General features: G+C 70.0%; 4 protein-coding genes across 4 annotated transcripts; 1 reads left to right on the forward strand and 3 right to left on the reverse strand.

Moving 5' to 3' along the window:
• Window positions 1–1,632: 1,632 nt before the first annotated feature.
• On the reverse strand, window positions 1,633–2,808 carry ZBTB42 (zinc finger and BTB domain containing 42). The gene has a single exon (XM_062181868.1). The coding sequence runs from the start codon at window positions 2,806–2,808 to the stop codon at window positions 1,633–1,635; it is 1,176 nt and encodes a 391-aa protein (XP_062037852.1).
• Window positions 2,809–7,913: 5,105 nt separating this feature from the next.
• On the forward strand, window positions 7,914–20,801 carry AKT1 (AKT serine/threonine kinase 1). Its single transcript, XM_062181282.1, has 13 exons — window positions 7,914–8,032; window positions 14,904–15,032; window positions 17,350–17,461; window positions 17,555–17,702; window positions 17,813–17,944; window positions 18,030–18,095; window positions 18,269–18,337; window positions 18,421–18,546; window positions 18,613–18,741; window positions 18,990–19,204; window positions 19,310–19,397; window positions 20,011–20,113; window positions 20,224–20,801. Exons 1-13 carry the CDS (start codon window positions 7,987–7,989, stop codon window positions 20,301–20,303), a joined length of 1,443 nt encoding a protein of 480 aa, XP_062037266.1. The 5' UTR covers window positions 7,914–7,986; the 3' UTR covers window positions 20,304–20,801.
• LOC133751557 (trithorax group protein osa-like) lies at window positions 10,312–12,816 on the reverse strand. Its single transcript, XM_062181668.1, has 3 exons — window positions 12,726–12,816; window positions 12,068–12,582; window positions 10,312–10,797 (listed from the first exon to the last, which is right to left on the reverse strand). Exons 1-3 carry the CDS (start codon window positions 12,814–12,816, stop codon window positions 10,312–10,314), a joined length of 1,092 nt encoding a protein of 363 aa, XP_062037652.1.
• A 955-nt stretch (window positions 20,802–21,756) lies between the features above and the next one.
• SIVA1 (SIVA1 apoptosis inducing factor) lies at window positions 21,757–26,086 on the reverse strand. Its single transcript, XM_062181287.1, has 4 exons — window positions 25,927–26,086; window positions 24,204–24,398; window positions 23,285–23,441; window positions 21,757–21,998 (listed from the first exon to the last, which is right to left on the reverse strand). The coding sequence occupies exons 1-4, from the start codon at window positions 26,042–26,044 to the stop codon at window positions 21,941–21,943; spliced, it is 528 nt and encodes a 175-aa protein (XP_062037271.1). The 5' UTR covers window positions 26,045–26,086; the 3' UTR covers window positions 21,757–21,940.
• Window positions 26,087–27,734: the final 1,648 nt, after the last annotated feature.

The following is a 27,734-nucleotide window of genomic DNA, read 5'->3' on the forward strand; positions in this document are numbered from 1 at the left end:
CACGTGCCAGGGCCTGCTTCCTTCCTTCTGGGGCTTGGGGACTGCAGGGGGAGGCTGCGGCTGGGGAGCTGTGGGGTGCGTGGAGAGCAGCGCCCGGCGGGGGGGTGCCGGGCAAGCCAGGGCTGGGGACAGGGGTGCGTGGAGAGCAGCGCCCGGGGTGGGGGTGCCGGGTGAGCCAGGGCTGGGGACAGGGGTGCGTGGAGAGCAGCGCCCGGGGCCGGCCAAGCCAGGTCATCCTCCATGAAGATCAGCCAGGAGGTGAGGGTGGTGGGGTGGTGGGGGTGGAGGGGGTGGAGCTGGAGGGGTGGGGGTGGAGGTGGGGGGGAGGGGGTGGCCGTGCTTCTGTGGGGTGGGGCAGTGGTGATGATGACGATGGTGTGGACAGCACAGGGTCTGGATTGTTTGGTGAATGAAGGATGGGGGGAGAGGAAGCAGGGGGAGACCCCCGGGGAAGCCAGGGTCACTGTCACATCTGCCTGCTCTGCTGAGTGCTGGACACAATGCACATGGCACGCGGAGAACCCCCAGGGCCCCCAGCCCCGTGGGCAGTCGGAGGCAGGGCCCCCAGCTCTCCGCGGGCTGTGGCAGGTGCAGGCCCCTGAGTCCGTACGTCACAGCCCACATTCTGCTACAGACTGGGCACAGGGATAAATAAGGACATCAGGTGCCACCCAGGTGTGGCCGGACCCCCGCCACTGTGCCACTGCCGGTCTCAGGAGACAGCCCAGGCTGTGGGGGCTGATCTGGGGGCTCTGCCACCTGCACAGCCCGAGAAGCTGGGTCTGGTGACCAGGTGGCGAGGCAGGCTGACCCACAGCCAGGGCACACTGCAGGGCTGGGCAGCGCGTCCACAGCGTCCCCACGGGGGGAGCGCTGGGCTCACACCACTTCTGGTAATAGGGAGCCGCTGACCCCGGGACCAGCGCTCTGCAAATGCTCACAGGAGACCCCTGCAGGCCCCCAGACCCAGGCTGACCGCGGCCCAGCCACAGCCTGGGACGCCTGCAGCTCCGCTCCAGCAGGGGCTGCCGTTCCCCGAACCTTCTGCCCCGTCCGTGGATGCTCAGAGCCGTCCCGGACCTGGCACCGGGCAGAGCGGCAGCGGAATGCGTGGGCCCCGGCCAATGCACAGCACTGGGGGAGGCTGGGTCTGCACCCCCGTTCCCAGATTCCCACTTTCTCTGTCACGGGCACTGCCCAGGCGGTGTCCCCCGCCCTGTGACACCCACCCCCGGCTGCTCGGCCTCCGGGTGGGTCTCTGCTGAAGCCACGCCTCCTGGGATTCCATCTGTGCCCCATGGCCCCTGCTGGCACTGCCTCCACCCAGCCCTAGGGGAAGGGGCTCTGCTGACACCGACGGGAGCGGCCCACTCCCTCGAAGCGCCCGCTGAGGGAGGAACAGCAACAGCAACAGCCTTCCCCACCGGAGAGCCCACTTCCCAGCTCTGGTCAGGCTCAGCAGGGTGCCAGCAGGTGGTCAGACAGCCCCGGGGACCGTGGTGGGCGCTCCGGCGCCAGGCTGGAGGGGCGTGGCGGGGAGGCGAGCTGGGAGGAAGGCAGGGGCAGCTGGCTTCACGGGGAGCCCCCCCCCCGCCCCAGGGCCCTCCCCTGCCCAGACCTGCACGGGACGCCTCACGCCAGCAGGGACTTGAGCAGGCCGTGGTGGAACTTGCGCACGTGGCGGTACAGGTCCCCTGACTGCGTGAAGCGGCGCTGGCACCAGCGGCAGGCGTGCGGCTTCTCCCGCGTGTGCACCACGGCGTGCCGGCTCAGGTTGTGCGAGTACTGGAAGCTCTTGCCGCACTGCACACACGTGTAGGGCTTCTCGCCCGAGTGCGTCCGCTCGTGCCGCTTCAGCGTGTAGGCACAGGAGAAGGTCTTGCTGCACAGCGGGCACGTGGGCGCCGCGCCGTCGGGCGAGAGCCGGGCGCGGGCGCCCTGCCGCTCCTGGAAGTGAGCGCTGAGGTGCAGCTGCAGCACCTGGGCGCCCGGGAGCAGCTTGCTGCACAGCGGGCAGAGGCACAGGTGCCCGCTGGGCGCCGGCTCCAGCTCCTGACTGTCAGTGCCACCAGCGGCGGGCGGCCCCTGGGCTGCAGGACCAGGTGGCCGCGGGGGGCTGGGGGGCTTCCCGGGGCTGCTCCTGTCCTGTTCTGGCCTCGAGGTGTGCTGGTCCTTCACCGGTCCTGGCTGGGCCCCCGGCTGCCTCCGGCTGCAGAAGTCCCTCTGCAGGGCCCGCGGCGAGTGGGCGGCCTTCAGCGACAGGTCCAGCGCCCCATCGGCCGGCCAGGGAGGCGGCCCGGATGCTGGCGGAGGGAGGGGGGACTCGAGCCTAAGCCGCGGCGGCAGCGCAGCCTTCTGGGCGACCGGGCAGAGGTTGGCGGTCCAGGTGGGCTGAGGGCGTGGTGGTCGGCGGGCCGGCTCCGCGCCTGGGCCCGGCTCCCTCTCCCTGTCCCGCAGCCGGCCTCTGCATACCGAGACGACGTCGTGCATGTGCAGGTAGCTGGCGGCGGCCAGCACGTCCTGGACGGGCAGGCAGCGCAGGTCCAGGCGGCCCTCGTACATGAAGTCCAGCAGGCGGCCGAAGGCGGGCGCCGTGACGATGGCGCCGTCCAGCCGCACCGTGTCGCGGCCGCCCGCGGGCCGGTCGCGGTAGAAGAGGTGGAAGTAGACGCTGCACGCGGCCAGCACGGCGCGGTGCGCGGGGAAGCGCGCGTCGCCCACCAGCACGGTGCAGTCGCACAGGAAGCCCCGCTCGCGCTGCTGCCTCAGGCGGCCCAGCAGCCGCGCGCCGTGCCCCGGGAACTCCATGCCGCCCGCATCGCCCGCGCGCGCCCGCCCCGAGCAGGAACGACTCGGCCGAGCGCAGCCGGCGCCCGCCCCGGCCCCCGCGCTGCTCTCCCGCAGCCGCGCGCCGCCGCCCCGACGCCGGAGCCGCCGCCGCCGCCGCGGCATTTATGGCAGCGCGGCCGGGGAGCGGAGCGGAGCGGGCCGGGGGCGGGGCGGGCGGGCGGAGCCGGGAGCCGCCCCGCGCTCACCTCGCTGCCCAGCGCCTCTCCGGCCGCCCCGCGGCGGCCCCGGTGCGCGCCGAGCCGGGCGCGCTCCCACCGGCCGGCCCCGCCCCGCAGGCAGCCAAACTCGGGGCCGCGGCTGGGGCTGGAGGGGGCGGGTCGGGCGACTTCCCGGAGCCGCCGGCGGGGGTGCTGGTGTGGGAGGGGACTCTCCTATACTTCCCACCCCGTCCCCGCGAGTCTGCGAGCGCACGGCTGCGGCTGCGGAGGGGCCTGGGTCCAGGGCCGGGGGGCTCGGGTCCGGGGGGTTGGGAGGGACCCGCGGTGAGGGTCCCTTCAGTGTCAGTGTGACTGACGCCTGCTTCCAAACACTCTGGGGTGCGCGCGGGAGCCCCCCACTCTCCAGCTGACCTGACAGGGACAGGGATGGGGCTCGTAAAGACCCAGCCCGGGGAGGCTGGGAGGAGAGGAGGGTGGCTGGAGGGGCCGGGGTCGCCCCTGAGGACCCGGTGTCCAGGGAGAAGGGACCGGCGCTGGGTGTTCTGGGATCCAGCAGGTGGAGGGCACCTGGACCCCTGCTCCCGTGGCTCTCCAGCAGCCCTGTGGGCCAGCAGCTGGTCTGGGACGCTTTGTGGACAAGTCTAGCTGGTGGGACCCCCACCCAGGACACAGTGTGGGGAGGGGGCTGGGCAGGGCTAGGAGGGATGGCCCCTGCCAGGTGTGTCACTGGGGTGTCTGCTGGCGGAGGGGGAGCCCCAGCCCCGCCCTCAGACTCCTGAGGAGATGGAGAGCCCAGGGGTTGCCAGTGGCCCTGGAGCCCAGGGAGGAAGGGAGGGAGGGAGGGGGGGAGGGAGCCACGTTGTCATCCTAAACATGTGTCCCTCGTGCGTCTGAAGCTCAAACATGGCCGAGGCCTGCGTGGTTGCTGCTAGCTGGCGCCTGCAGCTTGGAGCCCAGGTCACCGGCCCTTGCCCGGGGCCTCGGAGGGCAGCCCAGGCCCCCGGCCCAGCAGGGAGAGCTGAGTTCAGAGGCCACGGTGCCCTCCAGCCCTGTCCCCCCGACCTTGAACACCGCTCAGGAGCAGGGGAGGGGCACATATCTCGGGAGCTTCTATGAGAATGGCTGCACGCCTGGTCACTTTCTGGAAGGTTCTTCCCCGAGAGCCCGCCCCGCCCCTCTGCTGTTGCCTCCGCTGGGGCAGCGCCTGAGCCAGGCGGCCATTGCTGACCACCCTCTGGGGCTGCGGTCAGTGTGTTCTGCTCCAGCCGGGCCAGCTCGAGGCGGGGGCTCTGTTGTCTCCCTCGTGTCCCTGGGCGGTCAGTGTGGACTGAGCATTGCCCACGGCGCCCACTGCCCCCGATCCACCTCCTCCAGGGCAGTCGCCACGCCACCAGGTCTGCTGGCAGCCAGCACCTGCCCCCGCCCCACAGGGGGGCTCGAGCCTTGGGGAGCTGGCAGAGGTTGGGGGCAGGGAGCGGGGGTTGGACCTGGAAGGCTGCGCCCAGCGAGGGGTGGGCCAGGCGCAGGGGTACAACGGGACAGCGGCTCACCGGGCCTCTCCCGTGGGGTCTGGGTTCGAGTCCCCACTCCCCTGCTGCCCTGAGGAGGCCACTCCAGGAAGCTCAGGATTAGCCCCGGGAGCTGGCTGGCCTGTGGCCCCAGGGTGCCCTCCAGGGTCTGCGTGGGGTGACCAGAGGCCAGCCCAGAGCCACAGCCGGTGGCAGCCGTGGTGCAGGCTGGGCCCCTCCAGAAGCGAGCGGCCATCTGGCTGGAGCCGCCCTGAGGCCCCGCCCTGCAGCTGCTGCTGAGACCGTGGCGCCCGGTGGCCCTCGTCCTGCCCACGGCAGCTGCAGAAGGGGACAGGGCAGGCGGCGGCCCCCGGGGCCTGGGGAGCAGTTTTTGTTGGAAACATCTGGCCACGGGGCACTTCAGCAGGCCCAGCAGTGTGGCCAGGGGCTGGGAGAGGAGGGGCCTGGGGGCAGCCGGGGGCACCTGCGGGAGCCGGAGCGGAGCCCAGGGCAGAGTGGAGGCAGCTGGAGGGGGCAGACCCCACTGGCCGGTGCCCCCTGGCTCCCTGCCTCCTCCCTGGGGGTGGGCATGAGGCACCCTTCCTGGCAGAGCAAGGGGCAGGCTGGACTGTCCCAGAGGGGCCCCGGGGGACCACGGTGAGGTCGCGCCGCGTGGGTGAGGGACAGACATCACCCACCTGGCGGGAGCAGCACAGACCAGCTACGCCTCGACTCTGCTCCCTTGAGGCCGCCTCACCTGGGGCCACACAGTCCCAGCAGGAGGTGGTGCTGGGGGGGAGGACTGGAGACACCTGCTAGGGAGCCAGTGGCCCCAGCAAGGCAGTGCTGGGCCCAGCCAGCCCTGGAGCTGTTCCTGGTTGCACCTGCCTGGGTGCGCACCTCCCAGCCCAGAGCCGACCTCTGACCCTGAATGAAAAACAAAAAAATGACACCCCCCCAACTCACCAATCAGCTCTGGGCCTCTGGGGAGGGGCGGGGCGCGGAGAGAGGCAGGGCTGGGAGTCTGTGGGGGAAGGGGCTGGCTCTGCGCGCCGGCGCAGGGCTCCGGGAGGCCTCAGGCTCCGTGACCGTGGCCTGCGCCCCCGCAATGCAGTGCCGTGGGGAGGCCCGCTCGGGCTCCGCCAGCACAGCCTTCCCCTCAGTGTCCCCTGGGTGTCCGCGCCGGGCTCAGCGCCGGGCAGCCCCGCGCCCCCTTCCTTTCCCTTCCGCACTGCCCCGCACCGCCCCCAGCGGCCACGAGTGGGGCCTTTAGGACTGTCCCCTGGCCCCCACGGCGGACGCAGGTGTCCCCGAGACCCGCATCGGTCGTGGGCCTGTTCCAGTGGGGTCCGCCAGAGCGCGGCCGAGAAGCGCCCGGTGCCTTTGCCAAGAGGGAAACTGAGGCCAGAGGATGCGGCCCCGGACAGCCTGCCGGGCGGAGGCCCCGTTAGCGGGCCCGGCCCCCGCCCCAGGCCGCCCCGCCCTCGCCGTCGGCCGCGCGGCGGGGGCGCCCGGGGCGGCGGAGGCGGATGTGGGCGGGGGCGGGCGCGGGGCGGGGAGAGGGCGGGCCGGCGGCGGCGGCACCGAGCGCGGCGGGCGGCCGGCCCAGCGCAGCCAGCGCGGCCCGAGCGCGGGAGCGGGCGCCGAGCACCGAGCGGCCGCGGGCACCGCGTGCGCGGCGGGCGCGGGCACCGGACCGGCACCAGGCGGCGGCGCGAGTCCGGCCCGAGCAGCGGCCGCCGCGGCCTCCCGCCGGCCCCGCCCAGCGCCGGCCCGCGGGGATGCAGAGCGGCGGGCGCCGGAGGCCGCGGCCCGGCTAGGCCCCGCGCGCGCGGACGAGGCGGCCCGGTGAGTCCCGCCGCCGCCGGCCGCAGCCCCGCGGCCGAGCGCTTTGTTCCCGGCGGGCCGGCGCGGGCCGCGGCCTCCGGCGTGGAGGGCGGGGGCAGGAAGTGGCCGAGCGAGGCCTGGGCGTGGAGGGCGCGGAGCGGGCGGTCGCGCGGGAGGCGCCCCGGCCGGCGGCCGGGTGCGGGCCGGCGGCCCCGGCCTCCTCGTGACCTTGGGGAGGCCTGGGCCCGGAGAAGGGGCGCCGCAGGGCCCGGGGCCGTGGGCAGTTGGCCAGCGAGGCAGCCGGGCCGAGGCTGTGCTCCGAGGGGAGGGAGAGGGTCGCGGACCACCGGCCTTCAAGTTCTTAAGGGGTGGGGTCGGGGGAGGCCTGGGACAGAAAGTTGTGGGCGGTGGCTCGGTGCCCAGGCTCCCCATCAGGGGCCTGGTGCCTCCCGGCCGGGCTGCTTCCTGTTTGGAGTGGGCTGTGGAGGTGCTGCCAGCGTCCAGAGGCAGGGCCCGGGTGTGGCCAGGGCGCCCGGTCAGCTGGGGGTCCCGGGACAGCTGGCGAGCTTGGCCCCGGCTGGCCTGGCCCCAGACGGCTGCTCTTGCCTGTGCTGAGCCCCCCACCCGAGTGCAGGGCCTGGTGCCCCCCCCCCCCCCCCCCCGGAGAACACAGCAGGGGCCGGGAGGCCCGGTCTCCAGCAGCTGGGACTGGAGGAGCCATGGCGGCCACAGTGGGCCCTTGCGGTGGGAAGTGGGGTCCCCGTGCCGGCTTCTGTGTGGGCTACCCCACTCTGCGTGCTCTCAGTGACGGCCAGCAGCAGGCCTTGGGCGGAGGCTGGGGGGCTGTTCAGGTCTTTGAGTCCAGCCCTCTGCCTCGGCCACGCCCACGAGGTCGCAGCGCCCCGGGCCTTGAGGTGTCTTCCCCCAGGCACGCTCACTTCCCTGCGGCCCTGGGCCTCTTCCTGGTGTGGCCTGGACACGGGCTGTGGGGCCTCGGCACAGCACAGCGTGGCCCTAAAGGGCCAGAGAAGTGGCCTGGCAGGAGAGCCCCCAGTGGGCCGCGTCCTCGGCCGTCCTGGGGGGGCGGTTCTGCCTGGCCTGAGGCCCCCAGGGCCGTGCTCCCGGCAGGCCTGTGCAGATGCTTGTGCCTGGGGTGCCCAGAGCCCGGGAGCTGGGAGCTGGGCATTGAGGGTTGTCTAGGAGTTCACCTGTGGGGCGCCAGGGCAGCCACCTCGTGAACGTGGGGACTGTGGCTCTGTCACTGCCTTACGCCGGGGGTGCGCCCCAGCAGGAGTGTGTCCCCAGCGCCCGGTGTGCGGCCTGGCACAGCCGAGATGCCTGGTACATGGCTGGAGAATGCTGCGGGGCGGGGGGGGGCTCCTCCTGGGGAGGTTTCCCTGTCGCCTGAGCTGCACTGCTGGGGTGGGGCCAGAGCGCTGAGAGGCTGAGACCCCCACCCCGGGGATGGGAGAGCGAGCTTTGAACACAGGCTGGGGCCCAGGGCACACGGGAGGGGACCCCTAGGGCCGGGGCATGGGGGGCTCACACCTCACACGCTTGCTTCTTCCAGAGCCTCGGGCCGGGCCAGCTGGGGCCAGGAGAGCCGTCTGCGCTGACGGCGAGCGCGGCCGGAGCGGGGCACTATGAACGCCGTGAGCATCGTGAAGGAGGGCTGGCTGCACAAGCGAGGTCCGTGTGTGAGCTGCGCGGGGCGGGGCGGGGCACGGGGGTCCCCCACAGCTGCCAGCCCCTCCCAGCTTTCCTGGAAGGCGAGGGCGGTGCAGGGCCCCCCACGCTGCCTGCCCGGGGCAGTGCCCAGGGGCTCCTTGGCCTGCTGGGAGGGGGGCTGGTGCGGGTGCGGCTGCAGAACTGGGCCCCCCTGCCCCGCCTGGGCGCTCAGAGCCCTCCCGTTGGGGAGCTCTCCCGCAGGGGACCCCAGACCCACAGAGAGGCCGCCCAGGGCCCACGAGGTGGACGGCAGTCCCCACAGAGCAGGCCCAGGCCCAGGCCCCGGGGAGGCAAGGAAAGAACCCAGACGGGAGGCCCGGGCTGAGGCTGCGCCCTGCTATTTTCAGGGTAGCGGGCGCCGGGCGGCAGGGGCGGACCACAGGCCCACCGGGAACCCCTTGCCTGTCTTCCTGCCAAGGCCCCCACCCCGCAGTGCCACCCCGGGCGTCCCACCTCCCCAGCCAGCCCCTCTCCAAGCCTGGGCTGCCGTCTGGTCCCTGGGACTTGGGTGTCTCAGTCCTCGGCCCCGGGGTGGCACTGGCCAGCTGGGCTCGGGCCGCAGTGTCCCCCATGGTTGTGCCTCTGCCAGGGGCTGGGTGGGGCGGCCAGCGGGGCAGCCGGAGAGAGGGCTTGAACCTCACCCTGTCCATCAGTCAACTGCCCGGGCCTCCGTTTCCCTATCTGTGTTTCCGGGGATCAGGGTGGGGCTCGTGGGGTGTGTGGGCCGGGGTCCGGCCAGCCCGGCAGCCTCCCGGGCCTGCCCGCAGCCAGCCAGTGAGGCTGCAGTGGAGGCCACCCTCCTGCTTTCACAGGTGGACATGGCACCCTGGCCTGCCCTCAGAGGTGCCCCCTCGCCCCTGGCCCCTCGGGGCCCCTGTTGTGGCACTCGGCACCGGCAGCACTGGTCTTGGCTGTAGCCCTTCGCCTTGCCCGGCTGAGGCCAGCAGGGCCGTGTGGGGCTGACCCTCCCAGCCTGTACGTGCTCGGGCCTGGCTCTGGGCGGGGAGGGGATGCCCCAGTGACTCCCCACCCCTCTGTGTGGCCCGGGGGTGGCATGGGCCTGGCCCTATGCCCCGTGTCTACCCTTCCGCACCCTGGGTCCTGCCCAGGGCCTGGAGCTCCTTGCTTGTTGGCTGAGCCATGACTGCTGTGGCCTCTGGGGGCTGTGGGTGCAGCCCCCAGCGCAGGAGGGGCCCGGGTCCTAGGTGTGCTCTGGGCTGAGGTGCTGGGGCCCGCTTGGCTCTGCGTGGACCCAGTGTGGCTTCCCTTCTGGACTGAGTTTCAGAGTCATGGGGGCTCCCCTGGTTTTGAAGGTTGGCTGTTTGTTGTTTTATTTTATTGCTTTATTTTTTTAAAAAACATTTATTTATTTATTTGAAAGGCAGAGTTAGAGAGAAAGAGAGAGAGAGAGAGCTTCTATCCGCTGGTTCACTCGTCAAATGGCTGCAGTGGCTGGCGCTGTGCGGATCTGAAGCCAGGAGCCAGGAGCTTCTTCCAGGTCTCCCATGCGGGTGCAGGGGCCCAAGGACTTGGGCATCGTCCACTGCTTTCCCAGGCCACAGCAGAGAGCTGGATGGGAAGTGGAGCAGCCGGGACTAGAACTGGCGCCGCTATGGGATGCCGGCGCTGCAGGCAGCAGCTTTTCCCGCCACAGCGCCAGCCCTGTTATTTTTAAACATTTGTTAGGAAGAGCGGGGCAGAGCTCACCCCCCAGTGCCCACGATGGCGGAGCTGGGATTTCAGTCCAGGTCTCCCGCGTGAGTGCAGGGACCCGGTCCCCTGAGCTGCCACTGCTGCCTTCCCGGGGTTGAACTCGGGGCTCCCGTGTGGGATGTGAGCGTCTTAACCACGAGGCCAACTCGCCCTAGGTCAACAGTTTCTAAATAACCAGCCCTGGGCCGGGGCGTGAGTCTGGCTGGACATGGCCTGGAGCCTGGGTTTCAGACGCCACAGGCTTCTATGCAGCTGTCTGGGGCTGGGGTCCTCCCCCAGAGCCTGGCCCACCCCTGCCTGCGTGCTCCGGTGCTGCTGGGCCCCAGCCATGCTTACGGCTGTCCCCAGTGTCCCCTGATGCAGGACAGCCTGGGGCATCTCCTGGGGGAAGCTGGCCCGTGGGTGGTGTGGGCTCCACAGTCCCCTGCCCGGGCACACACGTGCATGTCCCAGCCCGTTTAACGTGACCCACGGGAGCCACACACCTGGGCCCTGGAGCTCACACAGGGCACAGTCTCAGGCATATTCTAGGTCTGCCGTGTGCCTGCCCTGCCCGTTCTTCCACCGACTCCGGTGCTGCAGGCCCTGGCACTGGGTCCTCCCCGCCCCGAGGTGCTCTCCGCTGCGGGCCTGACCCCGAGGCCCCTCCTACCTCCTTCAGTTGCTGTGTGCAGGTGCAGGCTGCTGCAGTGGGGAGAGGGTCCCAGACACTGTCCAGGGGCCTGGGGGCGGGGGCTGTGTGGGTGGAGGTGGGGCTGCCCGTGCCTCCGTGTCCCTGGCTGGCAGGTGAGAGTCTGCAGGTGCCCTGTCGTGGCTGTGCTTCCTGTGGGCAGCAGTGTGGGGCAGTGCCTGGGAACGGGGGAGGGAGGAGGTTGTGTGCAGAGGATGCCCAGAGGGAGGGCCGAGGGGGCGTGGACCGCGTGGCAGCCATGGGTCGTGGTGCGAGGCTGTGGCCGGCTTGGCTGGCTGGTGTCAGGCCCAACTTCCTGTTCTATGAGTGCGTTCAGTTCTCCCTCCAAAAACAAACAACAAAAGAGGAAGCTGGGGCGGGGGTGGGGCTCACGCCTGGCCCCTGCCCTGGACTCCCGGGGCTGCTGGCCGCTGAGGGGCAGTGCTCCGGCCTGTGTCCTGCTCACTGGTTCCGTATGGACCGTCTGGGGGGCAGGAGTCCAGGGAGGAGAAGGCAGTGGGGACATAGCCCTGGGACCCCTAAGCTGCTGGGGGCCAGGGCGGTCTCTGCTGCCCCAGGGGGGAGAGGGGCAGGGTGTGAGTGGGACAGTCCCTTGCCACGCCCAGCCTCTGCCCCCCCACCCAGGGGCCTGGCCAGTTGCACGAGGCCAGTTCCTGGAAGTGCTGTGGGAGGGTGTGCAGAGGGAACAGGTGCGGCCGGCCAGGCCTCCCGGGACAGCTCCCAGGGCTGTCGCTCCACTCACTCCACGTGGCTGAGAGAGGCTCTGGCTGGGCTGGACCCTCCCTGGCCCCCGGGAAGCTCCTGGGAGCTGTGCGCCCACCTGGCACCCAGCAGGGGGTGCTCCCTGTTACCCTGCCTCGGGTGTGGGTCCTCGGAACTCAGGTGTGGGACTCAGGACTGGATTCTCAGCCCCCTGCCCGAGTCCCAGGTACCCCCAAGGCTTCAGCTGCATCAGGGCAGGTGCTCAGCACAGGGTCTCTTGGGCCCGGCAGGGGGCTGTGGGTGCATGGTGGGCCCCAGTGTGGGGTATGGAGTGAGGCTTCGGGCTGGGCAGGGCCACCACCTGCCCCAAGTATGGCTCTAGCTTGGGAGGCAAGACCCCGCCTTGGTGCCCCTGGGGAGGCCGCCCTCGGGGCAGGCTGCTGGCTGGTGCTGGGGCTAGTGAGGACCCGTGTCTGAGGGAGGCCACTCCGTGCCAGCTGCTTGGACCCCATCTCTCTGCTTGCTTGGGGCTGTCTGTACTCTTGGCCTGGGACCCAGGCCAGGAGGTATCCCCTGGGGATGTTCTGGAAGCCCCCAGCATGGCCAGGGCAGCAGCCCCTCCCCAGGAACGGACAGACGGGGTCAGCTGGTTGTCCGGCAGACCTGGGCTCACTCCCCTGGCCGGCCTGACCAGGTTGGGTCCCTCTCGTGGGAAGGCTCGGCTGGGCTGTCGCTGTTGTCACAAGCCAATGAGTGGCCTGGGCTGGGCCGTGCTGGCTTCAGGCTGCAGCGAGGCCAGTGCATGTCAGGGAGGGTCGTGGGCAGGTGACCAGGAGGCCTGCCCCAGGGAGAAGATGGGAGCCACGGAGCGGGCAGCCCAGGGGCCTCACCTTCTCGTGACGCAGGTGAGGTGATGGGACACTCCGGGGCACCAGAGGTTCAGTGATGGATGAGGCTGAGGTGGGGTGGGTGTCCAGGCGAGGGGGGCGGAACCCGCGGCCCCCAGCACCTCCACAAGGTGGTACTCGGCTCTGTCCTCTCCTGCGTCCGAGTGTCCTCTGGTCAACTCCGCCTGCCCTGCCTGCCTGGTGGGGGGCTTCCCGGGAGGGTGGGGCAGGCCCGAGCTGGCAGAGGTGGGCCTGGCACTGCCAGCCCCTGCCGGGCCGGAGTGGCCACCGCTCACCCTCCCCTGAGGACCTGGGCTGGGAGCGCAGCGCTGGGCAGCTGCCCGTGGGGCTGGTGGCCTTGGTCAGACTGGCCCGGCGCCTGCTGTGGTGAGGGGGCACAGGGACCCCCCGCAGGCAGTGGTGGCCACCAGCAGGCCCTTTGCTCAATGTGCCGGAGAAGGTGAACCGCGCGGCAGCTGTCGGCGGAATGGATGTGTTGGCGGCGGGGGACCGCAGGCCTGCTGGGGCTCACTTCGCTGTGCAGAAACAGCTCAGTGCCGCCTGGCACCCCGCCAGCCTGCACCCGCCACCACGCAAAGTGCCAGCCCAGCAGTTTGCTGGGGACCGGGAGCGTCCAGAGGATGTGTGTGGAGGTGGGAACGCGGCTCCAGCCCGTCAGAGCCGGGCGGCGTGGACCTCGAGACTCTGCCCCCGGCCACGTGGGTGCTGGCTGTGAGCTCGCGCAGGCCCATCCTGTCCCCAGGCATTGTGTGGTGTCCCCTAGGCCAGAGCTCACCCAGCCCCGCCTATCCTACTGAGGGCAGCCACCCCCTTCTCCCTGTCCCGGGCATGGTGGCCTGAGCCTGGACAGGACCTGGGGCTCCGTGCAGCACCTCAGGGGCCACCATTGTGCTCCCAGCCCAGGGCTGGGTTTCAGGCTGTCCTGCAGGTGGACTGGCCAGCAGTGGGGCATGAGCGGGTCCCACCCGGGCATCCACACCTCCTGATGGCAGCGCCTGGCTGGACCTGCCTAGAGGGGAGCTAAGCCTGCTGGGGAGGCAGGCCCTGGTTTGTGCCAGGCACCGTGCAGGTCACAGGTCTGAAGTGGGTGGGTGGGGTGGGAGGTACTGAGGAGACCCTGGGCCTGGGTGCCAGCCACTCCCTGCCAGAGGCCCAGGCCCCTCTGGACCTCGGGGTGGGCAGGTGCCAGTCTGCAGATGTGCGGTGGCCGCCGCCTCTACCTGTCCCAGCCTCTGCCCCCACCCTGGCAGGGCCGGGGGTCTCAGGTCCACGTTGCCTGGGCTGAACTTAAAATGAAGGCCGCAGCCCAGGCACGGCTAGCACTGAGGGTCCCCACGGGCCTGCCTGGCTGGACACAGAGGGAGAGGCGTCCCTCGGCCTGCTCCTGGCCCCTGTGGAGGGGTCTGTGTGCTGAGGGCAGCCTCCTCACTGACACTGGGGGTGGGGGCCCCATGTGTGCCGTGTGGCGCAGGACTGAGATGGATTTCTGGGGCGCGTGCGGGTACTCATCAGTCTCCCCGCTCGCTCAGCGTCCTGGGGAGCGGCAGCTGGTGGGATGGCAGGCACTCCATCAGGGGCCGACAGCTCCAGACTGGCGTGCAGGCGGGTGGGCACGGTGCCGGGCGGCCCGGGATGGTGGGGGGGCTGTGCAGCCCCCGGAGCCCCTGCCTGCCCCCACTTGCAGCAGAGGGGGTGCCTGGGGGTGGGGCCTGGAGCCTCTTCCCTGAGGGTCAGCCTTTGCTACTGCCAGAGGCCCCAGTGGCCACAGGAGCTGCTGGGGCTGGACCTGTGATGGTGGGGTGGGGGCTGCTGTGGATGAGCGGGGCCAGAACCTTGCCCTTCCCTCAAAGGAGCCCCTGCTGCACCTGAGCAACTGCCCCCGCGTTGTGGGGTGGGGGCTGTTAGCTGGCCTGCGCCCCTGTGCACCTGGGGGGCGTGGCCTCACTCCACTGCTCTGGCCCTGCTGGTGGGCTCGCTGGGATCAGGCCCACCCCAGGCCAGGCACAGTAAGCACCCAGGGGTGCTTAGAGAGGGCTGTCTCTTCTAGTCAGAGGGGGCCCCTTAGAGCCCTGGGCCGTGGAGGGGGGTGGCTGGGGTGCAGGTCCCAACCCGGACCAGGGTGCAGAGTGGCAGCTGCCGGGCACCTGGGGAGGGAGAGGGGAACTGCCCTGGCCCCTGTGATCTGAGTGCCTTGCCCAGGGGACGCATGCTGACCCGTGTCCTCTGAGCTCCCCTGGGGGTGGCCTGTCCCTGGTCGTCCCCAGCTCTCAGCCCACAGTGAAGCAGCTGCCTAATTAGCAACTTCCCTGTCGTTCAGACTCTGTGCTCGGCAAAATGTAAATGAGGCGTGCTCGGGTGTCAGAGTGAAAAATGGCACGGCGCAGCTCCACGGAGCATCTGCCGTGTCCCCGAGCGCCGGTGCCTGTCTGTGGCCGAGGCTGTGGTACTGGGGGAATCGGCCCGCGTGCTTGGACCAGGGGCTGTCCCAGGGTGGGTGGCAGCTCTGCCCTTGGCCCCAGGACTGTGCTGCTGGCCCCTCCTTGCCAGGTGCCAGGCTCTGTCTTCTTGGCTGGAGGCCGGCTCAGGCCAGCAGCCACACCCTGGAGCCTTGGTGCCTGAGCTGGGCACTGGCTGACCTACTGCCTCCCCCTCCAGGAAGGCCAGGCAGGTGGACCAGGCCTCTTCTCCGTGTCCCAGGTGTGCAGGTGGGGCTGGCTCCTCTCCGGCACAGCGAGCCTGCCTTCCCATCCCCCACCCTCTGCCTGGCGTAGCTGGCCAGCGACCTGGGCAGGGGCCCTCACTGCCTGTGTCCCTGTAGGGGAGTACATCAAAACCTGGCGGCCACGCTACTTCCTCCTCAAGACTGATGGCACCTTCATCGGCTACAAGGAGCGGCCACAGGATGTGGACCAGCGCGAGTCCCCACTCAACAACTTCTCTGTGGCACGTAAGTGTCCCCTCGGCCACTCCGGGTTGGATGTGGGGGGCGGTGCCTGGAGTGGTCCGTGCCCTCTGGGACTGGGGGCCAGCCCTGGCTGGCGGGGGCCTCGGCCAGGTTGCATGACTGTCCTTTGGAGCTGTTCCCTGAGCCTCCTGCCCAGAGGGGACAGCTCAGGCTATAGGGAGCCTCCAGGCTTTCCCATTGGGGTCCTAGGTGGGGAGGGCTGCCGGTCCCAGGCCCCTGCATACATCCCCTCCCAGCTGTGGGGGGGGGCACCCTCAAAGCTGGCCAGGTGCCACTTCTTCCCCTGGCTGGCTGCCCAGGTGTCTCTACCCACAAGGCTGGGGCTGGCCTGGGACAGCTGGGGGTGATGGGCCTGCCAGCCATGGGCCTCTGGGTTCTGCCACAGGCTGTGGCCCTGGATTCTGCCCCTCCCTCTCCTTGGCCAGCACCCTGGGGTCCTCTGGCCCCTGGCCTTCAAGGGCCACCCAGGTTCTGGTTTGGGGGCTCCAGGGAGATCTGGCACAGGTGGCTGCCCCAGGCTCGACCTGGGCGCCTCCCTGCCTGTGGGCGTCCCACGTGGGGATGGGCTGCAGCACTGGCTGCTGGGTCGTCCCTCTCCGGGGCCCCCTCTGTGCTAGAGGAGGGGCCTGGCTGTGGGGATTCCCGTGAGCCCCAGATGCCACCTTCCCCGGCCTCAGGCCCAGCTTCCTGGGTCGCAGGCCACCAAGGAGGCGCAGGCCAATTCCCTGGAAGCCTTGGTATGCCCGCTGCGGGGGTGAGGCAGGAGGGGCCTCTGCAGAGGAGCCCATGGGGGCAGCACCGGCCGGGGGTGGGTGCGCTGCCTGGCCAGGGCGAGAGCCAGCTTGTGTGTGCAGAGGGCCTGTGTCCAGGGGCTCTGCCTGTGGGAGGACCGAGAGAGCTTCCTGCCCGCACAGACACAGGCCACCTCCTGCCAGGCTGGGCCCCAGGCCCCCTCGAGGCCCCTCGCCTGGCAGACCACACCCTTGCTTGCTCAGACCCGGCCCTCACCGTTGCCAGGGCGCTGGTGCTGGGATGCACAGGCTGGGAGCCTCCAGCCACACGCTCCCTGGCTGTGGGCGTGCGTGCTGCAGGCACACATGTGGCAGGCATGTGTGTTCCAGGTATATGTACTGTAGGTGTGCATGCTCCAGGCGTGTGCCCTCCAGGCGAGTGCACTATAGGTGTGCGTGTTCCAGGCGAGTGCACCGTAGGTGTGCGTGTTCCAGGTATATGTACTGTAGGTGTGCATGCTCCAGGCGTGTGCCCTCCAGGCGAGTGCACTATAGGTGTGCGTGTTCCAGGCGTGTGTACTGTAGGTGTGCGTGTTCCAGGCGAGTGCACCGTAGGTGTGCGTGTTCCAGGCGAGTGCACCGTAGGTGTGCGTGTTCCAGGCGAGTGTACCGTAGGTGTGCGTGTTCCAGGCGTGTGCACCGTAGGTGTGCGTGTTCCAGGCGTGTGCACCGTAGGTGTGCGTGTTCCAGGCTTGTGCACCGTAGGTGTGCGTGTTCCAGGCGAGTGCACCGTAGGTGTGCGTGTTCCAGGCGAGTGTACCGTAGGTTTGCGTGTTCCAGGCGTGTGCACCGTAGGTGTGTGTGTTCCAGGCGTGTGCACCGTAGGTGTGCGTGTTCCAGGCGTGTGTACCGTAGGTGCGTGTTCCAGGCGTGTGCACCGTAGGTGTGCGTGTTCCAGGCGAGTGCACCGTAGGTGTGCGTGTTCCAGGCGAGTGTACCATAGGTGTGCGTGTTCCAGGCGTGTGCACCGTAGGTGTGCGTGTTCCAGGCGTGTGCACCGTAGGTGTGCGTGTTCCAGGCGTGTGCACCGTAGGTGTGTGTGTTCCAGGTGTGCTGCAGCTGTGGCTCTGGAAACAGCAAGGCGTTCTCGCCCCTCCTTGGTCCTGGCCACCCCTTGCCCTCCAAGGCCTTGGAAGGTGGCAGTGACCTGCCTGGCCCCAGCCCCAGCCTCGTGGGTAGGGACACCTGGGCAGCCAGGCAGGGGAAGAAGTGGCACTTGGTCAGCTTTGAGGGGATATGCGCAGGGGCCTGGGGCCAGCAGCCCCCCCACCCAGGGCCCCCATGGGAGAGGCTGGAGGCTCCCTGGAGCCCGAGCTGGAGGAGGGGCCCTGGGTAGCCTGGGGCTCAGATGCTTAGGGAGGGACCGAGGAGGGGGGGCTCACTCCTCCAGAGCAGAATGTTCAAACTGGAGTGGGGAGGGAAACTGAGGCCTGGAGGAGGGGAGGAATGGGGCCTCCGGGGGCCCAGCAGGGGCGGGAGCTGATGGGCACCCCTGGCCCTGCCCCCAGAATGCCAGCTGATGAAGACGGAGCGGCCGCGGCCCAACACCTTCATCATCCGCTGCCTGCAGTGGACCACGGTCATCGAGCGCACCTTCCACGTGGAGACCCCTGAGGAGCGGTACGCACGCCGCCGCCCGGGGAAGCTGGGGCATGCCCCCCCGCCGCGTGCCTCCGGCAGCTGTGACCGCCTGGCCTCCCCTGACCCCTACAGGGAGGAGTGGACGACTGCCATCCAGACGGTGGCCGACGGGCTCAAGAAGCAGGAGGAGGACACGATGGACTTCCGGTCAGGGTCTCCCAGCGACAGCTCGGGGGCCGAGGAGATGGAGGTGTCCCTGGCCAAGCCCAAGCATCGTGTGGTGAGGCCTGGCTCTTCCCGGTGCTGGACTGGAAGCCCCAGCGCCCCTACCCCGCACGCCTGCTCTCCACGGCTCTCCGTGCCGCTGACCCCGCCCTGCCCAACCCGCAGACCATGAACGAGTTCGAGTACCTGAAGCTGCTGGGCAAGGGCACCTTTGGGAAGGTGATCCTGGTGAAGGAGAAGGCCACGGGCCGCTACTACGCCATGAAGATCCTGAAGAAAGAGGTCATCGTGGCCAAGGTGGGCGGGGCCGGCGGGCCGGGGGCGAGGCGGGCGGGCCGGGGGCGGGGCCGGGCCGCTGCGTGCTCACCCGCCCGCCTTGCAGGACGAGGTAGCGCACACGCTCACGGAGAACCGCGTGCTGCAGAACTCCAGGCACCCCTTCCTCACCGTGAGTGCGGCCCCGGCGCGGGCGGGGCGGGGGCAGCGGCGTCCTGTCCTGGTCCTGCCGAGGCCAGTCCTTGGGGCCAGACCCTCGCCAGGACGTCCGGGGATGTGGGGGTTGGGGGGAACTTCCGGGGGGCTCCGGCGCCTTCCCACGCCGCCTTGGCGCTGCCCCCGCAGGCCCTCAAGTACTCTTTCCAGACGCACGACCGCCTCTGCTTCGTCATGGAGTACGCCAACGGGGGCGAGGTAGGGCCGGGGGCGGGCCGGGCCCTGGGGCGGGGCGGGGCGGGCCCTGGGCGGGGCGGGCGCCTCAGCCTCCGCCCCTGCAGCTCTTCTTCCACCTGTCCCGCGAGCGCGTCTTCTCCGAGGAGCGGGCCCGCTTCTACGGCGCCGAGATCGTGTCGGCGCTGGACTACCTGCACTCGGAGAAGAACGTGGTGTACCGCGACCTCAAGGTGCGCCCCGCGGGCCAGCGGGGGGCGGGCCGGGCCGGGCGCCGCTGACCGCCCCTCCCCGCGCAGCTGGAGAACCTCATGCTGGACAAGGACGGGCACATCAGGATCACGGACTTCGGGCTGTGCAAGGAGGGCATCAAGGACGGTGCCACCATGAAGACCTTCTGCGGGACGCCCGAGTACCTGGCCCCTGAGGTGCTGCCCGGCCGTGCGCCAGTGCTGGGGCGCTGGACCCCGCGGCCACCCCAACCTGGCCACACTGGGACCCCAGTCCGTCCCTGTGTGCACCTCCTGACCCCCGGGCATGCTGTGACCCCACGTCCGTCCCCTGACCTGGGCACACTGGGACCCCACGTCCATCCCCCGACCTGGGCATTCAGTGACCCCGTGTCCACCCCTGACCTGGGCACGCTGTGACCCCACGTCCTCTCCACCCCGCGTAGGTGCTGGAGGACAACGACTACGGCCGGGCGGTGGACTGGTGGGGGCTGGGCGTGGTCATGTACGAGATGATGTGCGGCCGCCTGCCCTTCTACAACCAGGACCACGAGAAGCTGTTCGAGCTCATCCTCATGGAGGAGATCCGCTTCCCGCGCACGCTGGGCCCCGAGGCCAAGGCCCTGCTCGCCGGGCTGCTCAAGAAAGACCCCAAGCAGAGGTGAGGCCGCCCTGGGCTCAGCGGCCCTGGGCTCGGCTGTGCGGCGGCGGGTGAGGGGGCAGCCCTGGCCTGAGCCCTGAGCCCTGGGCCCGCTTCCCCCCCCAGGCTCGGCGGGGGCTCCGAGGACGCCAAGGAGATCATGCGGCACCGCTTCTTCTCCGGCATCGTGTGGCAGGACGTGTACGAGAAGAAGGTGCGGCCTGTGGGGTACTTGCCACACGACAGGCAGCCCAGCTCGAACAGGGACAAGGGCAGCGCCTCCTGCGCGAGTCCCCGCCCACCTGTGTGCAGGGCCTGTGTCCATCTGCCCCTCGCCTCCCGTCTCCGGTCACGCAAGGCCAGCGGGGCTGGGTCTGCCCTCGGCTCGGACCCTGTGCCGACCCCACCACCCCCAGCCCTGCTGTCCGGGGGCGTGGGGGCCCTGAGGGGTTGTGTGGTGGCGGCTCACCTCACGTCACCCCAGGCCTGCGTGCTCTCCGGTCCTCTGCCGGCCAGCTCAGTGGCGTGGTCCGAGACAGGGTGGGCTCACCTCATCCGCTTGGCCCACAGCCCCCTCCCTCCGGCCCTTCCCAGTTCAAAAGGAAAGGGCAGCAGACGCAAGACGGGGGGACTGACGCGTCCGCCTGGGCTGCAGCGCCCTGCGCCGCCCGCAGGGGCCCGTGGGCACCGCTCTGCTCTTTGGCGGGGGCGCCCAGCGCCCGGGGTCGGCCCCAGCAGGTTTTGGGAGCCATGAGGAGCTGGGTTCACTAGGTCCGCGTGTCCCAGGGGCACAGCCCAGGCCGATGACTGCCCCGCCCCACCCGCAGCTGAGCCCGCCCTTCAAGCCTCAAGTCACCTCGGAGACGGACACCAGGTATTTCGACGAGGAGTTCACGGCCCAGATGATCACCATCACGCCGCCCGACCAAGGTGAGGCTGCACCACCCACACACGTGTGCTGAGGGCTGGGTCTCCACCTCCAGGTGTGGGCCCTGCCTCAGTGTCCCCAGCAGTGCCAGTGCCCTGTCCCTGCCCCGCAGATGACAGCATGGAGTGCGTGGACAGCGAGCGCAGGCCGCACTTCCCCCAGTTCTCCTACTCGGCCAGCGGCACGGCCTGAGTGGCCACTGGGGGAGGACGGAGCCTAGCCGTGACTGCAGAGGCCCTCCTGTCCAGCTGTGAGCAGCGGGAGCCACGCTGTCCCTCCCAGTGCACGGAGGGGAGCTGTCCTGCGGTCCTTAATTTATTTCATCCAGTTGCTGCACAAGGCCAGGGCCCGCAGGGAAGCCCCAGGCCCTGCCCCCACCAGCGGGACAGCAGTGCCTGGAGGACTGCCCTGGGTGGGGTCTGGGGAGGGCGGGCCTTGCAACAGGAAGGGGTGTGGCCTGTTGCCCACATCCCTGCCCCCTCCTGTCAGGGGGCTCCCGGGCCGTCCACCGGCGTCCCCTCCTCACAACTCCAGATGCTTCTGTCCCCGGCTGCGCCCGGCCCCCACCCTCGCCCCTCAGGGCCAGATGCTGGCCCCGTGCCACGTGTTTTTAACCTTCAACCTTAGTATTTTTACTATGAAATACGAACAGTCCCTCCAAATTCTTCAATAAAACTGCTTTTCAAGTTGTTGGTGGCATCTGCTGGGCGGTGGGGGAGCCCCGTCCCAGGGCAGACGCTCCCCCCACCCCGGGGGAGGGATCGAGACGCTGGCCTGCCCTGTCGTGAGTCCAGCTCACCGGCTTCCCCTTAGCCTGAGGGTGCCGCCTAGGCGGCATGGCCACCTCCACCTGCAGCCCCAGCTGCTGTCCCCTGGGCACAGCACCTGGCCACAGCCAAGCAGGAGGCCCTGGGGGGTGACCTGCTACAGGTCAGATAGCACCGGACAGAGCAGGGGGGGGGGGGGTCGAGGCTGCCCTCAGTCAAGAGCCGCTCAGCCCACAGGACGCGCTGCTGGCGACACCTGGTGGCCACCCAATGCCATCAGCACTGGAGCGCTTGTGGGCCCAGCACTGGCAGGTGGGCAAGGACAGGGGCTGGCTCTGCCCTCAGGCGTGCCAGGACACGGGGCACTGCCCACGTCCACTGGAGGCAGTGCCTGCTTCACAGCAGAGAGGCCCTCAGCTTTCCTGGAACACACACACGTGACGCACGACACACATGACAGACGTGACAAGCCACACACATCACACACAACCACACCATGCACACGCTGGAGCACGCCCCAGGCCAGGGCACCCAGACTGCACACCCAGGAGACCCCACGCCCTCTGTCCCGCCCCGGGGGGCAGCACAGCGTCTGGTGGTGGCTGCGTGGTGTGGGTGCTGGGTCAGGTGGGGGCGGCCAGACGGTGCGAGCCGCTCCTGCTGAGGGGCCTCTGGACATATCCAGTCTGGGAGGGGGCGACCTCAAGGGAATGCACGTGGGACGGAGGCCTGAGGCTGCCACGGCCTCCTGGCTGTCTCAGGTGCCCGGGGCTGGCACGGAGTGAACACCTGTAGAAGCTCCTGGGGAGAGGGGCAGGCGCACGGACCCCCCCAGCCCACGCCAGCACGGAGCCCCTGGGGCTGGGGGCCCTGGCGGCGGCTCCTGCACCTCTCACTGCCCCCGCACAGCCCCAGCCCACACACTTCACGAGGACGGTTAGCACAAACATAAAGGGGTTCATTCGCTTCTGTCTCAGAGTACAAAACAGCATACAAAAGCCCCCCACCCCCACCCTGTTCTTCGGTGTGAACGCAGGCGCCGGCACAACGCCCCCACGGTCCTCAGGCTTCGAGCATGGCACAGCCGGGGCACAGCGCCTTCTCGTCCACGTCACCGAAGCTGCAGCGCCACGGGGAGCAAGAGGCAGGGGTTAGGGACAGGCAGCCCCCGTGTGAAGTCCCTGGAGCGAGCCCAGTCCCACGCGGAGGAAGGCTGGGGAGGGCGGCCTCAGGCCCAACTCGGACTGGACTACAGCCCGGGCTCCACACCTTGGCACTGGCTGCGGCACAGCTGACTGCCCATGGGCGGCCTGACCTGGGGTTCCCACAGAAACCCCCAGAAGCCCTGGCGGGGCTCACGGCACCACGGCTTCTGTCTAGGACGGTTTCTTCTGGGTAAAGGTCAGAAGACCTCCACGTCACCGACACACTGGCCCCCAGAGAGCCAGTGACACACAGCCCAGGCCAGGCCGGGTCACAGGTGCCCCTGCCTGGGAGCTGCCACAGCACAGTGGGACAGGTTTGGTCAAACCAGAGCTGCAGGGGAATCGTGCTGCCCACCGCTCATGGGCGCCCTGCCTTGTCCCGGCCTCTGGCCTGGTTTCTCAGCCTGGCTGTGCCAGTCTGGCTTGGGGCTCGCAGCAAGTTTATCTGTGAAACGGGGCAGCGCCCACCTCCTGGGCAGTACCTGGATATCTCAACCTCAGTTCTAGGGGCATCTGGGGAAGAGGAAGCAGAAAGAGGCTGGGAGGAAGCTGGTGTACGGGTCCCTCAAGGGTGCCGGCCACAGGGCTGCAGGAGGGCTCCCCCCGCCCGTGCTCAGTGCCTGCCCAGCAAGATGGCCTCTGCGGGTCAGAGCCGGAGGAGGTGGGCTGGGCTGGTGGGGACGGAGGAGGAGCCTGCCTGTGCCAGCCCAGCCCCGGCTTTGAAGGCACAACTTGCTCCACTCGGTGTCAGGCCCAGGAACCGGCCAGGCACCAGGGCGTCACCCCGCCTCTGCCTTGCCACACAGATCCTAACGCTGCTGGGAGAAGTAGCTCATGGCAGCTCTGCGGCGTGGACGTGGGTGAGTGACAGGCAGGGCACGGCCCCGAGGGTGCGGCTGTCTCCCCCGGCACACCAGCAGAGAACTGGAGCCAGCTGCGTGCAGAGGCACACGCACGCACGCAGGCTGAGCAGAAGCCCCTGATGAAAGAAGCCCAGGCTCCTGGCTTTGGCCTGGCCCAGCCCTGGCCATGGTGGCCGCTCGCTCTCTCTAACTCTGCCTTTCAAATAAACGCATCTTTTTAAAAGACCTCCTGAGACGTGCATTTCCTTCGCTAGTCCTCCACAACAAGCTGTCGTCCAGGGCGGCGCCGCCCACCCCGCCCGGCCCCAGGCTCCCCGGCATGCATGGCGGACACTTACTCCACGAGGCCACACAGGGCGCAGGCCACGGCACCGCAGCCCCAGCAGGTGCGCACACAGCGCTCACACAGAGCCCGCTCGCACTGGCTGCACGCCGCCTTGCCATCCACGGCACGCACACACGACGAGCAGGCGACGGGTGCTGCCCTGCACGGGTCTGTAGAGGGAACGGCAGGGGTCAGTCCCGGAGGGAGGCTGGGAGGGACTGGGGGCTGAGGCTCCCATGTCCCGGCCCACCTGAGGGCGGAGGGCTCCAACCCCGCCCCTGGCCCCTTCTCCTACTGGATCCTTTGACAACCACTGAGCCATGTCCTAGAGGGAGCCCAGTGCAGGAGGACGGGCTCCCCTCCGTGCCCCGGCTCAGGGTGGCCTGCCCCTCCACCGGCTACCAGAGGCTTGGGAGGCCTGGAGACCTGTGAGTGAGCAGGGTGGACCTCGCGTCTGTGTATCTCACAGAGGGCCAGTGAACAGACGGAGCGGGCTCCTCTGTCTGCTGTTCCACTCCCCAAGTGCTCACACACCCAGGCAGGGCCAGGCCGAAGTCAGGAGCTGGGACTCCGTCTGGGTCTCCCACATCCCTGGCAGTGACCCAAGCTCTTGAGCCACCACCCGCTGGATCACAGGAGAGGGCAACGGGAGGGGCGGGACGCGGTGTCCAGGCAGTGGCTGCCCAAGCCTGCACTTTGCACAGTGACACAGGTGACCTCTGAGGGCTGGGCCCCACCCGCACGCGGGCCTGAAACTGAGAAGCCCCCTGACCAGGCCTGGCGGTCAGTGGGGTCAGACCTCCCGTGATGGCTTTCCCAGGCTCTGGGCTGGGCGCCCGCGGGCGGGGCAGGGGCAGCCCAGACCATGTGGTCCTGTGTCACCACTGCTGGCCCTCAGTGCCACAGTCCGCAGTGCTGCCGGTGCCACTCACCGGCTCCGGGGGCCTGGGCCCGGCTCCTGACCAGACGGCCATCCGGTCCGATCAGCATCTGTCCCCGTGCAGGCCGAGGGGCCCCAGTGGGGCGGGGCTGTGGGGACTCTGGCAGGTGAACAACGGCACAGCCTTCATCCCACGTGCGGTCCATGTAGGCCTGGGCTCCGTGGAAGAGGAGTTGCCTGGTCCTCTCTGGAAAGACAAAGCATCCCACGTGTCCACCTGTGTAGAGCGCCCCGGCACAGCCACACCCCACGCGTGTCCACCTGTGCAGAGCCACACCTCACATGTCCACCTGTGCAGAGCCACACCTCACATGTCCACTTGTGCAGTGTGCAGAGAGAGCCCCAGCACAGCCACACCCCACGTGGTCACCTGCCCAGAGCCACACCCCACGCGTGTCCACCTGTGCGCAGCCACACCCCACGCATGTACACCTGTGCAGAGCCACACCTCACTGTCCACCTGTGCAGTGTGCAGAGAGAGCCCCAGCACAGCCACACCCCACGTGGTCACCTGCCCAGAGCCACACCCCACGCGTGTGCACCTGTGTGCAGCCACACCCCACGTGGTCACCTGTGCAGCCTGCACAGACCCGGCACAGCCAGCTCACCCTCCAGCCTCCCCGGGACCCCACCGCCACCCAGCAGCCCCCGCCCACGCTGGACCCGGGAACCCCACTGTGCTGGCGCAGGCTCCCTCTCCCGAGCTTCTCCCCAGCTCTCCCGTCTGCGCCCGAGGCTCAGAGCTGGGCCCACAGCCCGGGCCGTGCACAGCCCCTGCACAGCTGGCTCCTGAGCCCTGTGTCCTCTGTGGGCCTCCGGCAGCTACTGCCGAGGAGCTGAAGAGCCCCCCGGGCTCCTTCACAAAGGGGAAGCGGGCGGTTCCCACGGAGCAGCCACGGGCAATGCAGGCAGCGGCTGAGGGCCCAGCGCACCTGCGCCCCTCCCCCATGCACAGCGGAATAGGGCGGGGTCTCGCGATAAGGCCACTCCTGGACCCCGGCAGGGGCAGGTGCCTGCCCACTGTCTCGCTCTTTCCCTGCTGGGTGCTGACCCTGCACGTCCTTGCAGAGGGCACACACGGCCGTTCAGCCAACCTGCTGAGTGTCACTCGCCCCGGCTGTTTGCCACCCGCGCCACGGAAGCTGGGCGAGGCGCGCAAGGGGGCCAGGGTCTCTCGAGGCGGCTGCTCGCTCCCAGCCCCCGGGCCCCGCTCCAGCTGCCCCACAGGTGCAAAGCTTGTGTCCCCACCCCAGCCAAGGCAGGCCCTGCGGCACCGGGGCCCTCACGAAGCCACTCCTCCTGCGCCCCGGCTGACCCCGCTCAGGCCGCGCGCCCCCCACCAGGCGGCCCTGCCCACCTCTGGGCCCTCTGGCAGGCAGGGTGCGTCCATGAGCACCTGCGGCTCACCCTGTCCCGCAACGTCCCACTCCTCGCCCTGTCCCGGGGCCTTCGGGGCAGAGCCCGGGCATCCCCGCAGGGCACAACCCTGCGGACACGCCCGCGGGAGGGGCGGCCGCACGACCGGGCTGCGCGGAGCAGGTGGACGCACACTGACCCCAACCCCGGCCGTGGACGGCTCGCTCCCCGCGGCCTCCCAGCTCCCGGGGCGCCGGGTCCGCACGCAGGCCCGCTCAGCCGCCGCCCAGCGCGGACGCGGCGGCCCACTCGGCTCCAGGCCGTCACGCGATTCCCGTCAGCACCCGCCCGAAACTCACCGAAGATTCCCCGCGAGTAGCGCTCGGCGCACACGCCGCGGCCCAGCTCCCTCGGGCCCACGCGCACCTTGAGCTGCAGCGGGGCCGCGTCCGCGAACGGACAGCTCCGCTTGGGCATGGCCACGGGGCTGCAGGACGCAGCTCCGCCGCGCCCGCGCGTTTGGCGCGGTCCGTGATGTCACAACCGCGCGCCCCCACCGGGGCCAGGCCAGGGGCGCGGCAAAGGCGCGGCACGGGATAGGCCAAGGGAGAACACGGGGGCGGGACTCGTGAGAGACGCGGCGCTCATAGGCCAGAGCCAGGTCGGGGGCGGGCCTCTTGCGGCGAGGAGCGGGACTCCGCGGGGCGGGAAAGGCCTCGGACGAGGAGGGGCCGTGGGGCGGGACTTGTGGCTCTGGGGCGGGACCCGTGAGAATTGCGGCACAGGATAGGCCGGGAGCCACGCTGGGGGCGGGGCTCTGTCCGGGCGAGGGGCGGGATAGGCCCGGGCTAGCTTGGGGCGGGAAGGGCTGGAGGGCTCAGGGTTTCTGATTTGGACCCTCGTGCGGGAGAGACGGCTTGTATTTCCTCGTTTACGTCGTTAAACATTTTCATTAGCTTATTCGAAAGGCAGACTGGCGGACACAGCGCTCTCCTCAGCGGGGCGGCGGGGACCCTAGCGCCTGAGCCGCGGGTGCTCGGGAGCCGGCGCCGGGGCTCGACCTGGCCTGGCGTCGGGCCGTGGGCGCCGGGCTCCCGAGGGGCGGCGACCCCCGCCCGGCTCCGCTGAGCCCGGCCATGCTTCGCCCAGCGCTCGGCAGAGCCGCGGGACCTCGGGGCCAGGGAGGCCCGCCGGCCCCGCACGGGACCCCAAGTGCTGACCGGGGCCCTCCCGCACGCGTGCTTCCGGCACGTGAACTGGGGGCGGGGGGGGGGACTACGGCCTGTGGGGGGGGGGCCGCACCTGTGTGTGTGGGGGGGACTGCAGCCTTTTGGGGGGGACTGCACCTGTGTGTGTGGGGGGGACTGCAGCCTGTGGGGGGGACTACAGCCTGTGGGGGGACTGCACCTGTGAGGGGGGGACTGCACCTGTGTGTGTGGGGGGGACTGCAGCCTGTGGGGGGGACTACAGCCTGTGGGGGGACTGCACCTGTGTGTGGGGGGGACCGCACCTGTGTGTGGGGGGGGGACTGCAGCCTGTGGGGGGGACTGCACCTGTGTGTGGGGGGGGACTGCACCTGTGTGGGGGGGGGGACTGCAGCCTGTGGGGGGGACTACAGCCTGTGGGGGGACTGCACCTGTGTGTGGGGGGGGACTGCAGCCTGTGGGGGGGACTGCACCTGTGTGTGTGGGGAACTGCAGCCTGTGGGGGGGACTACAGCCTGTGGGGGCGGAGACTGCACCTGTGAGGGGGGGACTGCAGCCTGTGGGGGGACTACAGCCTGTGGGGGTGGACTGCAGCCTGTGGGGGGGGGACTACAGCCTGGGGGGGTACTGCAGCCTGTGGGGGGGACTACAGCCTGTGGGGGGACTGCAGCCTGTGGGGGGAGACTGCAGCAGGTGGGGGTGACTGCAGCCTGGGGGGGGACTACAGCCTGTGGGGGGACTGCAGCCTGTGGGGGGAGACTGCAGCAGGTGGGGGTGACTGCAGCCTGTGGGGGGACTGCAGCCTGTGGGGGGACTACAGCCTGTGGGGGGACTGCAGCCTGTGGGGGGACTGCAGCAGGTGGGGGTGACTGCAGCCTGGGGGGGGACTACAGCCTGTGGGGGGACTGCAGCCTGTGGGGGGAGACTGCAGCAGGTGGGGGTGACTGCAGCCTGTGGGGGGA

The sequence above is a fragment of the Lepus europaeus genome, chromosome 22 (assembly GCF_033115175.1).
Source record: "Lepus europaeus isolate LE1 chromosome 22, mLepTim1.pri, whole genome shotgun sequence".
In the NCBI taxonomy this organism is placed as follows: domain Eukaryota; kingdom Metazoa; phylum Chordata; class Mammalia; order Lagomorpha; family Leporidae; genus Lepus; species Lepus europaeus.